Source organism: Aegilops tauschii, chromosome 2 (genome assembly GCF_002575655.3).
Source record: "Aegilops tauschii subsp. strangulata cultivar AL8/78 chromosome 2, Aet v6.0, whole genome shotgun sequence".
Classification (NCBI taxonomy): Eukaryota; Viridiplantae; Streptophyta; class Magnoliopsida; order Poales; family Poaceae; genus Aegilops; species Aegilops tauschii.
The window spans coordinates 33595324-33611513 of NC_053036.3; the positions used below are offsets into that span (position 1 = coordinate 33595324).

General features: G+C 43.1%; 2 protein-coding genes across 8 annotated transcripts; both read right to left on the bottom strand.

Annotated features, from left to right (window-relative positions):
• Positions 1 to 1718: 1718 nt before the first annotated feature.
• LOC109754270 (uncharacterized) lies at positions 1719 to 6743 on the bottom strand. The gene is made up of 3 exons (XM_020313176.4): positions 5811 to 6743; positions 2447 to 5731; positions 1719 to 2366 (listed from the first exon to the last, which is right to left on the bottom strand). The coding sequence occupies exons 2-3, from the start codon at positions 5280 to 5282 to the stop codon at positions 2014 to 2016; spliced, it is 3189 nt and encodes a 1062-aa protein (XP_020168765.1). The 5' UTR covers positions 5283 to 5731; positions 5811 to 6743; the 3' UTR covers positions 1719 to 2013.
• Positions 6744 to 10205: 3462 nt separating this feature from the next.
• Positions 10206 to 15121, bottom strand: LOC109754286 (uncharacterized). Of its 7 annotated transcripts, none has more exons than XM_073509436.1 (4): positions 14889 to 15121; positions 14216 to 14785; positions 11022 to 14025; positions 10206 to 10962 (listed from the first exon to the last, which is right to left on the bottom strand). In XM_073509436.1, the coding sequence occupies exons 3-4, from the start codon at positions 13801 to 13803 to the stop codon at positions 10925 to 10927; spliced, it is 2820 nt and encodes a 939-aa protein (XP_073365537.1). In that variant the 5' UTR covers positions 13804 to 14025; positions 14216 to 14785; positions 14889 to 15121; the 3' UTR covers positions 10206 to 10924. The 7 variants fall into 7 exon arrangements, with proteins under 7 accessions (XP_073365537.1, XP_020168780.1, XP_040257391.1 ...); XM_020313191.3 differs by having other exon boundaries at positions 10206 to 10861; positions 10968 to 14025; positions 14889 to 15116; XM_040401457.2 differs by having other exon boundaries at positions 10206 to 10861; positions 10968 to 14025; positions 14216 to 14739; positions 14889 to 15111.
• Between the last annotated feature and the right edge of the window lie 1069 nt (positions 15122 to 16190).

The following is a 16190-nucleotide window of genomic DNA, read 5'->3' on the forward strand; positions in this document are numbered from 1 at the left end:
ATTTGCAAATGCGAACAAGAAAAAAGAAGAAAAAAAGAGTCAAAGCACAACATCAGCATCATCGTCGCAAGGCGCAGTGTCCCACCATTATTTGCACGCGTCCACGGCATACCAGCATGCAGCCACGTGGTCTCATAAGAAGACGCCACGACGCAATGTATACACGGCGGTCCAATCCTAGCTACAAATTCAAACAATCAACAAAGCATACATACATACATACGTACGTAAAAAAAACTAAATATTCCATGGTCTGATGGCATGATTGCCATTTTTTGAAAGTAAATATTCCATGAGACTAAACTAAATGGTTAATTTTTTTTTTGTAAATTGCACGCAAAATAGATCAGTGAAAAAAAATCATATGGTCTCCTACAGACCAAACAAAACAGATGGAAAAAAAATACTCCTTTGCACACATCCCTCTGAACCAGAGGACCACCACAGGAAAACATTCTACGGACTGACTGAACACGTACGAATTTTGTACGAATTCCTGTGGAACACCACTTGCTAATTTCTTGTGTTTTTATAAGATCATGTGAGTGTTCACAACGAGCGAAAGAAAGCTCGGTTATGCGATTTTCGTATGTCGAAATTTTCTAAATCTTCAACCCTAAAACTAAAAGGCCCTAGTTTGTTGTTTTGTTTATTGATGGGTAGGCTCTGAGTATTCAGAAATGCACCCTCTGAAAGTCTTTGGATTTGGGGCCGTACCGTATGGTACTACAACGTGTTATTATATTTCTCAACAAGAAGTATGCACGACATAGATGTTTTTTTTTTCTTCTTCTCACTTTCTGCTTGGCACTGATTTTTGCCCTTCTGAAATTTCCAGCGTTTTTACCTTGCTTGTTGGGAATCTCACTGGAGGCCATCCGAGGAGAGCTGCGTGCTTTTCCTATGCTCTCGGATGACGGTGGCGGGGCAGCGGACCGGCGGTGTTGGACAAACACGGCGGAGGGGAAAAACGGCCGGACGGGTCAGCGATGGCCTGGCCGGCCGGCGTGCCGTCGACGACGGAAATAGCGACGGGTCAGCTGACAATGGCGGTGGACGAGCAGGGCAGAGACAATGGTGTACTCCATATATGCTTTCCTCTCCTGATGCAAGGCTCATATATTCCATCCTTCAGGATGAACCCCACTCTGGACCTTCCGCATTTCCTTTCTCCAATTCCTTGCTTGTGGGCGAGACAACCTGAATTCCATGAAAGCCGAATTCGGTGCCTTCCTTTTCCCCAAATTCCTAACTTGCCGACTTGAGTTGAGGAAACAACCTGAAATTTAAGAAACAGCGGAAGCCGCAGACGCCGGGTTTCCTGGTGCACCTTGTTTTGAGTAGTTCTTGTTGTCTCGTGTTTAAATAAATTCGAATGCCTGCGAATACTCGACATCCTTGGCTCCAAAGGCAGAATCAAAACCGACAACACTCGCCTTCCTTGTGAGGTGCAAGGCGAGTCGTTTCTTCGCTTCGCCTTCCCTTTTTCCGAAACTCCTAGCCTGTCGAGTCGAGCAAACAACCTGAATCCTGTGGAAACCAGGAAGCCCAAAGCCGCAACTTGGTAGCTTTCCTTTTCCAGATTCTTAACTTTGCCGAGTTGAGGAAACAACCTGAATTTCAGGAAAACCAGAAAGCATAAGTCAGCATAAATGTGCAAAACCTCCAATATTTGACACTCATTGGCTCATGGATCCAAGGAAAGAACCCAAACCCACAGCATCTAATGTGAAGAATGCCTAACTAATAGCATTTCAGGCAGGAAATTGCACCTCTGTAATTCTGTGAAACAAAGTTTTAAAAAGAGCTTCGACGTTCGCTTTCAGATGCTAAAAAAAAAAGGATCGCTTCAATATGAGATACTGCACCGCAGATTTTGGCCAGTATATAGCATAGCAGTGGATACTAATCAGACACATAATTAGAACTGTTACAGTTATAATTTTGTATAACTGTACTTTTGAAGATATATACACACATCAAGTTGCATGCACATCCCACTAGTTGCCATAATCAAAAGGTTTCGACAAATGCCTCCTTGATGGCAACAATCTTGGCACAGACATCATGCATTCCTGGTCTATCTTTCGGTGATTCCATGGTACACGTCAGGCCAATACTGACCAGAGGTATAATGTACTTCTGCATACATAAGGAAGCAGCCGCCGGATCCTCCTCGAAAGGCATGTCGGGATCTAGAACCTCACCGATCCTCTCAGGGAAAGCCAAGTCGACATACTTGTGGAGGCTGAGGGCGTTGCCGCATAGCGCGCCCGTCGGTCGCATCGCCGTGAGCATCTCCAGTAGCAGCACCCCGAAACCGTACACATCACCGCCTGTCGAGATCTTGCATCCCATCCCATATTCTGTAAAAACAGGAGCAGTGGACATAAATACTTGTGGAACTCCACAGTCGTTAGAAAGAAAAAAAGAAAGTGCAACTTACCAGGCGCAATATATCCGATCGTTCCTCTGACACCAACCAAGCCTTCTGATCCACCAATACCTGAAGAGAGAAACTTGGCGGACCCGAAGTCACCGATGCGTGAGGTCATGTCGTAGTCCAACAGAACATTGCCTGGCTTCAAATCGCAGTGAATCAAAGGAGGTGTAAGCTGGTTGTGCATATAGTCCAGAGCAGAAACTACATCAGCAGCAATGCGTATCCTCTGACCCAAGCTCAGTAGCCTCCTTGGGCTGCCTCCGTGAACCCTTGGGTGTATCCACATGTCCAGGCTACCGTTTGCCATGAACTCGTATACAATAGCCTTGAACTCATCGCCCTCGAAATCTACTGTCGAGCACATGGTGATAGCTTGAACCAGATTGCGGTGGCGGGTGTGTTTTAGCACTTCACACTCGGTGAAAAAGCTATTTCTCGAACCTTGCTCGTTAAGATGGAACACCTTGATGGCCACTAGGTCTGTCTCAAACTCAAACCGACCAATGTAGACTGATGCTGTATGACTTGAACTGATCCTGTTGACCAGAGAGAACCAGTTGGTCGCTTTAAGAATGTCACCATATGACACTCTCTTCATTGTCTCCTTGAAGTTTTCAGTTGGTTGAGTTTTGCTCCCCTTCATAACAGTGACAGCAACACATAAGAATGAGAACAGAGCAATAGTAACTGGCGGACCTATTATCAGTAGCAGCCGTGTGTTGATCTTCCTTTTTGTTGCTGAGGTGGTGGGGCAAATGGGCAGTCCAAATATAGCAGCAGCTGTTTCACATAACCCTGTGTTGCCTTGCAGGGATACTGCCGTTATGTTTCCAAATATACCACCAGTTGGGATTGGCCCTTCAAATTTGTTGTATGATATATCAATATAATTTAAGCTGCTGAAGTTCCCGAAAAACTGTGGAACTTGACCAGTTAAATTATTCCAAGACAGATCTATTTGTTGTATGCCCTTCAAAGCACTGAAAGACTGAGGAATAATTCCACTAAACATGTTTCCTTCCATGTCAAGGGATACCAATGTAACGCACAGGCCAAGTGCAGAAGGAAGTTCACCAGATAATTTGTTGTTGGAAACACGTAGTAACCCAAGATTGATCAAGTTACCAATTTGCGGTGGTATCAACCCTGCCAGGTTATTGTTTGACAAGTCCAAACCCAAGGCAAGGGAAGAAATATTGAGGAGTTCAACTGGTATAGATCCATCAAGATGGTTAAATGACAAGTCCAGCAAAAGCAGCCTTTGGCATTGTCCTATATTTGCCGGTATGGCTCCAGACAACTCATTGCCATGAAGATAAAGCTCGCTGAGTTGAGCAAGATTACCCACTGTTGATGGAATTTCACCTGACAACTTATTCATGGATAGTCTCAGAAGAAACAAGTTGCTCAAGTTCCAAACCGTCAGGGGAATTTTTCCTGAGAGCATGTTCTGGCCCATGTCAAGTAGAGCGAGGTTTACAAGGTTGCCTATCTCAGCTGGTATGTTTCCCGAAATCTGGTTTCCTCCTAAGTTTAACCACTCCAGCCTTGTTGAAAGGTTGCCAACTGCTTTTGGCAAAATTCCATTCAGGATATTCCCATCCACTGATAATAATCTTAACTGTGTGCAATTGGTCAGAGAGGTAAGGAACGCCCAGTCACCAGCTTTGAGTTTATTATCTCGTAGAAACAGTTGACTCAAGTTTGCCATGGATCCTAGAGATGGCACCACGCCCATCAGTAAGTTGCTTGAAAGATCAAGCACTCGGAGGTTTGACATGCTGGTCAGAGAATATGGGACCAATCCAAGAAACTTGTTGCCTCCCATTTCCAGTGTTTGGAGATTCGGAAGTGAGTGGCCAATGTCAGAAGGTATCTCTCCAATAAAACTGTTGCTGCGTAGGCTAAAGAGTGCGAGTGATGACATATTGTACAGTGTGGCTGGGACATACCCTGATAATCTATTGTAACTTAGATCTAGCATTATTAGGTTTGGAATTTGACCCAAAGTTTCTGGAATTGATCCTCCCAAGTTGTTTTGTGCTAGCAAGAGGGAACGCAATGATGAAACATTACCCAAAGATGCTGGTACAGTACCAGAAAGTGAATTCCCTGTAAGACCGAGAAATTGTAGAGCTCCCATCTTTTGGAAATGTGGGATAGCCCCACGAAGAATATTAAACTGGAGATCAACAAGACGAAGTTTGGATGAGTTGAACAAATTAGCTGAGATCACCCCATGCAAGCGATTACGTGAGAGGATTATCTCACTGAGTGATGAACTATTTGATAAGGAATCAGGGATAGCTCCGGTAAGAGAATTGTTTGCAAGATTGACATAGCTAAGAGATGCTGACGCACCTAATGACAGAGGGATGTTACCTGCAAGGTTGTTGCCCTCAAGATTCAGAGCTTGGAGGCTCCGAAGCTCACCTATCTTGTCAGGTATGCGTCCAGAAAATTGATTACTTGGAAGCTCCATATTCTTTAGAGAACTAAGGCCTGCTATGCATCTGGATAGTGTTCCTGTGAGCCATGAAGACCTGAATTGTATGGACACAACACGGACTGGGAGGGCCATGCTGCAGGTGACCCCTCGCCAGCTGCAGAAGTCAAGCGAGTCATTGCGCCATGATCGGAGAACACTGGCTGGGTCCAAGGAGATGCCAGATTTGAAGCAGAGAAGGGCTTGCCGGTCACTCTCGGATCTGTTGCTAGCTTGTGCTGATGTGAACACCATTGTGTTGGAGGACAGAAATACAAGGATGGCGCAGAGAAGAAAGAGAGCATGGTGGGAAGGAACAATCGGAGATTGGGTGCCGAAAACTTGAGGAGCCATTTCTCTGTTCTTGAGGAACAATCAGAGATTGGGTGTCAAATGCTTTGTGTGCGTGCTTAGATATACGTATGTTGGAAGGGTAGGGGAGTTGAAACTTCTTCAGTGCCGGGCTGCCGGCTTGTTTGGCTTGGTTCTATTGAGGTCACGCCCATAGATTAAAATAGCCCGCGAAATAGCCGCGATAGCTGCGCTATAGCTGCGTGAGAGCCTCGCCGCTAAGCTATGGCTGTTGCCGCGCAAACCTCAACATATCCCTATAAATGGCTCAAAAATCAGCAAAACCCTCCAAAATCATCTCTCCCATCAGAAAATTTTCCGCTATTTGCCGCTATAGCTCCTGGGAGAGGCCGCCGCGAAATCATTTCTCCCGCGATTTTAATCCATGGTCACGCCCCAGATGATCTATTTTTTGTTTTCCCGCAGACACTCCCCAGATGACTGAAAAAAACCTGAGCACAAAAGAAACTTGTGAGGTTCATGTGGGTAAATAATACGTGTGCATAAACCAGTCTATCGGAGTGCAAATACCATTCTCTGCTTGTTATGCAATCTACAGCTTCTGCACACCAGGATCCGCCAAATGGAAGTCTCAGGTGACCTGAATATCAGGAAAGCTGGCTCCCCACTGACCATTATTTCTTTGCCGCCATCCAAGTACCAAAGAAAGAAAGAAAGAAATTGCACATGACATATGTTACAGTTGGATGAAGTATCCTATTGTAAGCCCAAGCACAAGTTAGCTGACTCTGCAAAGTGCCAGCAGGTCAGTTATCAAGGAGAGGAAATGGACATGGCAATGATGCCAAAGACTTGGTCTGTCTTGGTCGCAGTTGCAGGAAAGTTGGTCAATGATCCACAACAACCTATCCCCATCATCAAGCTTCCTTCCTCGGACATGAATTATCTGAGAATCTTGAAAGAGATGCAGATGGTCGACATAATAAAATCCATAACATGATAATGCTAATGAGTATACGCCCTCCACAGGATCTCCAAGAGAATCATCCTGAACGCCTATTTGTGAACCTGGGCTATCGTGTTTCACTTACAGTTATCTTTATGCGCCCAATCAAACCAAATCACGCCCTGCTATCCAAATAATAATTGAATTAATTAATCAATTAAGAAAAATCCGAGCACAAACTATACCTTGGGGAGGGGCGGGCGGGCGGCTAGGGTACGGACACATGTGGAGGATGCAGCGCTGAGGTTGGCTCGATCCCGTCGCCGCACGGCGTCGGCGGGCGGGAGGCGGAGTTGGCGCTTGCGTCCTGCAGAGATATCGGGTTGGAGCGGGAGAGAGGGATGGGAACTCCCATTGCCTAGCGCGCTCGCTCGCTGCAGGCGCGTGGCCGGGGCTGAGCGGGAGAATGCCGGAGTGCCCAGTGCGGCGACGGAGGGGAGGGGTCCCGAAGAAGAAGAAGAAGAAGAAGAAGAAGGGAAGGGGTAAAGCGGTAAGTATTTGTTACCCTCCGAGTTATTAACCGTGAAAAATATGATGGTCAATTTTTCTTTTAATACGGTGTCGCAGACTATCCCTATTCCTATGAACGCACATCACAAAAAAGCCTGAAATAAATTCAGAAAAATACGACCATCAATATCGAATTTAGGACTTGAACTCTGGTGGATTGGCTCCAAGGAATGCAGATACGATGGTCAATGAAAATACTCTTTGATAACAATTTTTAAATGCTTAAGGAAATAATGAAAGATATTAATATAGTGTTTTTTGGGCTGAAGACCAGATATTAAATAAAATTAGCCCTTGCAAGAATTAAAAATTATACACACAAGTCCTTAAACAAACCAGTACCGTCTGCTTCCTTCTAAATCCCCGGCGGCGCATGGTAATCAAAACTTGTTGCAGCCTCTAAGGATTATCTTACCAGAGCAATCTTGTTAAAACCCATAACCATGTAGGACGATCAGCCGAGAAGTCGTTGATGTAGAGCAGAAAATGTTGGCGACCATGAACTGAATAGATCGTCGTTTCGAAGAAGCCGACACTTGGAAGGACCAGAAGATAATCCCAACCTCAGCCAGAGAGAGGACACAAACCTCACAAGTTCCATGATGGAGTTGCATGGCTAAGCTTCATCGTACGGAGATGGAACTAGAGAACAAAAATGCACCGCAATGTCGTCCCTTCCACGAGACTTCGTTGTTATGAACAAATGCTAATCAATCCAGACTGAGTACCCGACGAAAGAACATTGATGTGAGGAAAGCTAATGAACCATTATTTCCATCGCCGCCACTACCCCATGTTCACCGACGACAAATCAAAGACTCTACAAGACATGGGTCGCGAAACTCAGATCTGTGGTTCCCCCATCCTCCTGCCACTGCAGTGGCCGGCGGAGGTCAAGAGAACCGTGTCGGCGCCGGCTGGTCGAGGCTAGAGCTAGCTGCCTCCTATCATCTGCTCTCTAGGAAAACCGGGAAAAAAGATCCATCTTCCTATAGCCTTAATATAAGGCTTTGGCAGTGCAATTACGTGTCACAATCTGCATTTTGCATGAAAAAATAGTATGTAACAGTGGCATTTGTAAGATCCCTTAGAGACAAAACACCCCAACTATTTTTATACTATTAAAAGTAACCATCACTAGCTATAAGAAAACCCACAACGATGATCTGGTGATAATATTGGGAGTTTAATCCTAAGATTATTGGTTACTCCATAGATAAATCATAAATGTCAAAATGAGATCCAAGGGAGAGCTCATCAGATCAAACAAGAAAAACACAGATAAGTGCTACAACAAACTTATTCAAGATAGAATACTTACCAATAAATGGCTAGATGCCATGGAGAATTCAAGCAATGTACAACCTCATCCATGTGAGGAAAGATAATTATAGAGCAAAAGAGAATTATATATTATGTTACTATCTAGCCCCAAATTTGCATTGCATATGCATACCCTTCTTTTACGTTAAAATGGTCTAGTAATGCAGAATGCACCATTAAGACCCCTCCTTAAAAGATTACCCGTCAAGCTGCTAAGAGGTGTTTAAAATAACAATTGATAACAAATGGGGGATGTTAACTGGTAAATAAACTAAACATGTTATTGACTTGCTAGCAAAAGGGCCCGTGCGTTGCAACGGGAGAAAAAAACCGTAATCTCCAATGGCGATGACCACATTTTGTTCACATCTCATCGCATGATTTTGAAAATTTGTTCACAAATGCAAGAAAATGTTTCTTTTTTTTAAATTTATTTACAATTGAAGCAATGTTCACATTTTTAAAAAATATCATGGTTGTAAAAAAGCTTGGAATTTCAAAGAAATATTATGAGTTTCAAGAAACATTTTTCCAAAAATATATTATAATCGTCCGATCCACCCTGGTAGTTAAGTCTTCAAAATTCACGCGGGTATATAGTCACAAAGAGTCAGGAGCGTGAACATTTTTACAAATTTGGGAACATTTTTTACTATTTAAAAACATTTTTTAAAATTTGTGTTTTTTTTAATATTGCGAACGGTTTTTAAGCATATTCTTTTGAAGCGGCGAAACATTCTAGAATAGACGATTTTTTTTCGAAATTGGTGGAATTTTTTTAAATTCACAAACATTTTTTGAAATGTATCAACATTTTCTGAATCGATAAACTCTTTCATAATTCACGAACTTTTTTTATTTTTTTTGGACATTTCTTAAATTGCATGAACATTTTTTGAATTAGCAAACATTTTTTTCAATTTCATTAAAACAATTTAATACGTGTACTTTTTAAAAAAATCAAAGATTTTTTTATGATTTTATAAACATTGTTTTGAATATGCGAAGATTTTTTACAAAATCCCGAGCATTTATAGAATTCACAAACATTTTATGTTTTCTTGAAAATTTTATTTCAAAATTCTCAGTTTGTTTAAATGTCAAAAGATTTTTTAAGTTCAAATTTATTTAAAGTAGAAAAAACAAAAACGGAACAGAAAAATAAAAATAAAAAAACGAAACTAAAAGAAAACAGGCCCGCTCATGGGCCGGCCCAAACGGGCGCTCTCTGTTTTCTCCTGCGCGCCGAGCTCAGTGTAGTAGGTCCCGATGCTTGGGCCGGCCCAGGCGGGGGATTCCCTGCAAAACGTTTTTTGTCACTTCTAAGAGGTATTGGTGGTTCATATTTTGCAAATTTGGGGGCAATTTTTGATGTACCGCCAAAAGTAATAGCCCCTTTTTATTAGATAGGTATAGATATAAATATAGATTTCATGGGAAAAATCACCTTTATGTATACAGTTACCTTTGCAAATTAATTAGTATGCAAGAATCTCACTATGCATACCCGTCCATATCAAAAATAAAATAAACGTCAACAAAGCATAGTTGATATTTTCAATGTGCTCAAAGTTACTTATAGTTTGTCAAATAAATAAAATACAAGATGCACTCTACTAGTTACAAAATGATTTTTACTTGAATACCGTATGAACATGTTGTAACAGAGCTGATATAATATTTCTCATTTCAAAACATGTTTTCCTTGATATTTCCTGATTTTGTCTATGCTTATTGCTTTCAACCTTTTACGGAACTTCAGAAATCTTGTATGAACATTCATGAAAAACATCATGTTTCTTGGTTCTTCATAAATGTTTCTAAACATTTATGTTTACATTGCCTATTATTTTCAGTTTTTCTAGTAATTTATCTTCAATATTTTGTTTTAAATAGTCCCTTTTGAACACATTTCCCTTTTACATATTGCCTAATTCTATCCAGTCTTTATTGCTTCATCCATCAAACCGTTTTGAGTCAGGCAAGGGGCCAAATTTATCTGGTTTGAAAGTTGAGTGTTCTTCAGTATTTGAATTCATGGCTCCAAAAAGTAATTAAATAAACGATACTTGTCTCAGAAATATGTACAGTAACTAATAGCATTTCAAAATATCACACCTATGTCATTTCAGTGAAACAAACTTTAAAAGAGCTTCAACGCTCCCCCCAAATGTTAAAAAATATCACTTCAATCTGAGTAATAAAAAGAGAAAGATTTACACCGCTTATTTTGGCGGGCCCATAGCATAGTGGTGCACATTTACCAGATACATACAAAAAAAATGTTGGAATTGTTCTACAAGTGGTACAGCTACTGTAATTTTGTATATAAGCATTACAGTAGTGTAGTCACTGTACTGTACTTCTGAATATGTAATTATGTATACATAATCTTTAACAGCTACTGCCCAACCCATTAGTTGCCATGATCACAAGGTCTCAACAAATGCCTCTTTGATGGCAACAATTTTAGCACAGACATCATGCATTCCTGGTCTATCTTTCGGCGATTCCATGGTACACATCAGGCCAATACTGACCAAAGGTATAATGTAGTTCTGCATACGTACAGAAGCAGCCGCCTCATCCTCCTCGGATGGCATGTGGGGATCTATAACCTCAGCGATCCTCTCAGGGAAGGCTCGATCAACATACTTGTGGAGGCTGAGGGCGTTGCCACATTGTGTGTCCGTCGGTCGCATCGCCGTGAGCATCTCCAGTAGCAGCACCCCGAAACCGTACACGTCGCCTCCTGTTGAGACTTTGCATCCCATCCCATACTCTGTAAAACAGGAGTAATGCGCATAAATACTTGTGAAACTAACAAAACAAAGACAGATCAGAATCAAACTTGGTAGTGTCTCAAAGAAAACAGAAGTGCAACTTACCAGGAGCTATATATCCAATTGTTCCTCCGATACCAATGAAGCCTTCTGGCCTACCACTACTTGAAGAGAGAAACTTGGCGGACCCAAAGTCACCAATGCGTGAGGTCATGTCATAGTCCAGCAGAACATTGCTTGGCTTCAAATCACAGTGAATCAAAGGAGGTGTCAGTTGGTCGTGCATATAGTCCAGAGCGGAAGCCACATCAGCAGCAATACTTATCCGCTGGCCCAAGCTCAGCAGCCTCCTTGAGCTGCCAACCCTTGGGTGTATCCACATGTCCAGGCTACCATTTGCCATGAACTCGTATACTATAGCCTTGAACTCATCGCCCTCAAAATCAACCGTTGAGCAAAGGGTAATAGCTTGAGCCAGATTACGGTGGCGGGTGTGTTTTAGTACTTCACACTCGCTGAAAAAGCTATTCCTCGAACCTTGCTCGCTAAGATGGAAGACCTTGATGGCCACTAGATCCGTTTCGAACTCAAACCGACCAATGTAGACTGATGCTGTGTGACTGGAGCTGATCCTGTTGACCGGGGAGAACCAATTGGTGGCTTTAAGGATGTCCCCATATGACACCCTCTTCATTGTCTCCTTGAAACTTTCAGATGGTTGAGCTTTAGTCCCCTTCATAACAGTGACAACAACACATAATAATGAGAACAAAGCAATAGTAACTGCTGGAGCTATTATCAGCAGCAGGCGTGTGTTGATCTTCCTTTTTGTTGATGAGGTGGTGGGAGAGGTGGTTGGGCAAATGGGAAGTCCAAATATGGCAGCAGCAGTTTCACATAACCCTTTGTTACCTTGCAGGGATACCTTAGTTGAATTTCTGAATATACCACCAGTCGGGATTGGCCCTTCAAATTTGTTGTTTGATATATCAATGTAACTTATGCTGCTGAAGCCCTCAAAAAACTGCGGAACTTCACCAGTTAAATTGTTGTCAGACAGATCTATTTGGTCTAAGCCCCTTAGTGCAGCGAGAGACTGAGGAATAATCCCACTAAGCATGTTGCTTTCAATCTGAAGGGATGTCAGACGAATACACATGCCAAGTTCAGAAGGAAGGCTACCCGACAATTTGTTGTTGGAAACATTAAGAAGGCCAAGATTGATCAGGTTACCAACTTCCCTTGGTACCGGCCCATCCAGGTTGTTGTTTGACAAGTCCAAACCCAATGAAAGGGAAGAAATATTTAGGAGTTCTCTTGGTATGGATCCATCAAGGTTGTTGACCGATAAGTTCAGCATATCTAGACTTTTGCATTGTCCTATAGTTGCTGGTATGTTTCCAGACAAACTGTTGTCATCAAGATAAAACTGGCCGAGTTGAGGAAGATAACCAACCGTTGATGGAATCTGACCTGATAATCTATTCCTCGATAGTTCCAGGATAAACAAATTGCTCAAGTTCCCAACACTCGGGGGAATTTGTCCTGAGAGCATGTTCTGGCCCATGTCAAGCAGAGCGAGACTTACAAGCTTGCCTATCTCAGCTGGTATGTTTCCAGAAATTTGGTTTCTACCAAAGCTTAACCGCTGAAGCTTTGTTGAAAGTTTGCCCACTGCTTTTGGCAAACTTCCATTCAGGATATTTCCATCTACTGATAATATTAACAACTGAGTGCAATTGGTCAGAGAGGTAAGGAATGCCCAGTTATCAGCTTCGAGTTTATTATCTCCTAGAAGCAGTACACTCAAGTTTGCCAAGGATCCTAAAGATGGCACCACGCCCGTCAGCAAGTTGCTTGAAAGATCAAGCACTTGGAGCTTTGACATGTTGGTCAGAGAATCTGGGATTGGTCCACGAAATCTGTTGCCTCCCATTAGCAATGTTTGAAGATTTGGAAGTGAGTGGCCAATTTTAGAAGGTATCTGTCCAATAAAATTGTTGCTGCCTAAGCTAAAGAGTGTGAGTGATGACACATTGTACAGTGTGGCTGGGACATACCCCGAGAAATTATTGTAACTTAGATCTAGCGTTGTTAGGTTTGAAATTTGACCCAAAGTTTCTGGAATTGATCCTATTAAGATGTTTTGTGCTAGTAGGAGGGAACGCAAGGATGAAACATTTCCTAAAGATGCTGGTACAGTACCAGAAAGTAAATTCCCTGTAAGACTGAGAAATTGCAGAGGTCCCATCTTTTGGAAATGTGGGATAGGCCCGGAGAGAGCATTCGACCGGAGGTCAACAGCAACAAGTTTGGATGAGTTGAACAAAGTAGCTGGGATCACCCCAGATAAGTCATTACGTGAGAGGATTATCTCACTGAGTGATGAACTATTTGCTAAGGAAACAGGGATAGCTCCGCTAAGAGAATTGTTTGCAAGGTTGACATATCTAAGAGATGCAGCTGTACCTAATGACAGAGGGATGGTACCTGAAAGCCTGTTGCCAGCAAGCATCAGGGTTTGGAGGCTCCGAAGCTCACCTATCTCTTCAGGTACGCTTCCAGATAACTTATTGTTCCCAAGGTTCAACTGAACTAGAGAATTAAGGGCTGCCATGCAACTGGATAGTGTTCCTGTGAGCAGCGTAGACCTGAGTTGGAGGGACACGGCGCGGATTGGGAGGGTGGTGCTGCAGGTGACCCCTCGCCAGCCACAGAAGTTGTCACTGCGCCATGATCGAAGAACACCGGCAGGGTCCTTGGAGATGCCAGATTTGAAGCAAAGAAGAGCTTGCCGGTCATCTTCGGTTTTGTTGGTAGCCTGTGCTGATGAGAATATGATTGTGTTGGAGGATTGAAATATGAGGATGGTGCAAAGAAGGAAGAGTGCATGGTGGGACAGAGGAATCAGAGATTGGGTGCCAAAAACTTGAGGAGCCATGTCTCTCTTCTTGTCCTAATGGAATGTGCTTATTAAATATTTGCGTGTGTGTGTGTGTGCTTATATATATATATATGTGTGTGTGTGTGTGTGTGTGTGTGTGTGTGTGTGTGTGTGTGTGGAAGTAAGGAAGGGGAGCAGAAACTTGTACTTGACTTTGACTTCAGTGCCGTCTTGGTTAGCTTGCTTCTAGATCACGCCCCCGGATGATTGAAAAATAGCCTGGGCACAAAAGGAACATGTGAGAGGTTTATGCGGGTAAAGAAAACGTTTGCATATACCAGTCTATCAAAGTGCAAATACAATTCCATGCTTGTTATACAACCTACAGCTTCTTTACCCCAAAATCCACCCAATGATGGAAATATTAACAGAGCTAAGTAGTAGAATAGGGGACAAGTTGGCTACTCACTTGCCATCATTTATTTGTCACCATCAAGTAACAATAATAAATATTTGTCGACGGTGTATTTCACAGTTTCTTGAAACCAATTTTCTGGATTCCAGTACGGTTCAGGAAGTGCCCTATTATGGTGCAACGTAGTTGATCCTCCAAAGTGCCAAGCCAGTCATCAAGGACAAGAAGCAGGGCAAGCCAAAGATTTCTGCGCCCATCTTTGTTGTAATGGCAGGAAGCTTAATTCTTGATACACATCATTTTGCAGTCAAGGTCCAGCTATCCCCATCATCGAACATCTTCCACACGAACCATCTGGTAAATCTGAAAGAGATGGCTGCCAAAAAGGAACTGTTCCCAGCATTCCTCGCCACATGATAATACAGTACCTGATTGAATTGTAGGCGTTAGGTACACCGTATACGGCGGGCAGGCATTGCCAGCATCACCTCTCCCCCTTCTTCTTCTTCATCTCAAAATCCACCTTTTCTCCTTCACCTGCCATGGAAGCCACCGCGGCTGCCTCTCTCGAACTTGGCCTTTAACGAATTTTTCAGTCGGGAAATTCAGTCACGCCCTAGCATCCTAGCAGTAGCAGGTCAAGCACAAATCACATTATCACGTAGTCAACTCTGACGAATTCGAGCACAAATTCGTGTGGACAGACAAATACAGATGTATAGAGTACCTGGGGTAGGGGAACATGTCGAGGATGTAGCCTTTGGGCTTGGGTGTGCGATGCCTGCCCGCGCCGGGGCTCGAGACGCCGCCCCTCACACCGCATCTGCCATGGTGCCTTAGCCTTTCCCCCCGGCAGGAGGCACGCGGGTCGGCGGGCGATGGCGGGTGGCGCTCGCGTCGTTAAGATCCATCGGTTCGGGGCGGGGGGGATGGGAGGCTGGGAGCTCTCCTCTGCGCGGCGGCTTCTACCCTACGTTTTTATCTTAAGTGAAAAACTAAAAACGTCATGGTAATAATTCTAGGAACCTTTTAATGATAATCTTGGGATTCGATTGACCCTACGTTTTCAATCATGTAATACATCTAATATTTTGTTTGTAACAAGTTCCTAGAAAATTTCTATCAAATTTCTAGAAAATTACGTAAATAAATCTGAGAGATTTTTCAACATTTTTTTTATCTTAAGTGAAAAATTGAGAGCATCGTGGTAATAGTTCTTTAAAAGAAATTCATAATAATCTCAGGATTTTTTTACAGAATCTTAGGAATTATTCTCTTATAAAATGGCTGAAAAATTAACAATACAAATTTTGAGAAAGGTGCAATTAATCACCGCAATCAAAATTAATATATCATGTCACATACACACAAACGAAATTGCTATATTTACAATTTAAACTTTACTTTGTTGACATATTTGCTACGCTTTGTTAGACACACTACCTCAAATTAAATGAGTATGAACAGCTTTTTACCGTTGGCATATACTCAAGCACGTTGTATTGTGATCTTGCTGTCAATTAAACGAAAATCTGCACCGATTCCCAAACTTACCATGAGTGGCTTTTGATTGTAGCGGGTGCGTCGCCATCGTTCACGTCCACCTATTGAAGCACTGTTTTGCTCAAAAAGTGGTCTTGCCTTATTATTGGGTGTCGAGCTGGGGGCCTTGTAAAGCCCGACTTTCATTTCTCAAGCCCGAGCCCTGCTCGAAGCCCGAAATACTCTTTGTTTTCAAACCCGAGCCCGGCCCGAAATCAAGCCCGAAGCTTGAAAGCCTGGCCCGAATGTAGTTTTTTAGTGTACGCACGTGCAAGCCCAGTCTGAAGCCCGAAAGCCCAACCCGAAGCGTAAAGCCCGGCCCACAATAAAAAAAAGAGAAGCCCGAGCCTGGCCCGAACTATCTTTTGGGCTACAAAACAAGGCCCGAGCCCAGCCCGAATGTCAAGCCTGGCCCGGCCCAGACAGGGTCACGGGGCCAGGCTGTCCATGCCCGGGTGTACTCTAAGATAGTTTTGATTATATATGG

What these genes read in the sequence shown, in the direction of transcription:
- LOC109754270 (XM_020313176.4), bottom strand. Translation starts at nt 5,282, where the DNA reads ATGGCTCCTCAAGTTTTCGGCACCCAATCTCCGATTGTTCCTTCCCAC. An exon ending in GATCGGATATATTGCGCCTG is followed by an intron (nt 2,367 to 2,446) that starts GTAAGTTGCACT and finishes CTGTTTTTACAG; the next exon opens with AATATGGGATGGGATGCAAG.
- LOC109754286 (XM_020313191.3), bottom strand. Translation starts at nt 13,803, where the DNA reads ATGGCTCCTCAAGTTTTTGGCACCCAATCTCTGATTCCTCTGTCCCAC. An exon ending in AATTGGATATATAGCTCCTG is followed by an intron (nt 10,862 to 10,967) that starts GTAAGTTGCACT and finishes CCTGTTTTACAG; the next exon opens with AGTATGGGATGGGATGCAAA.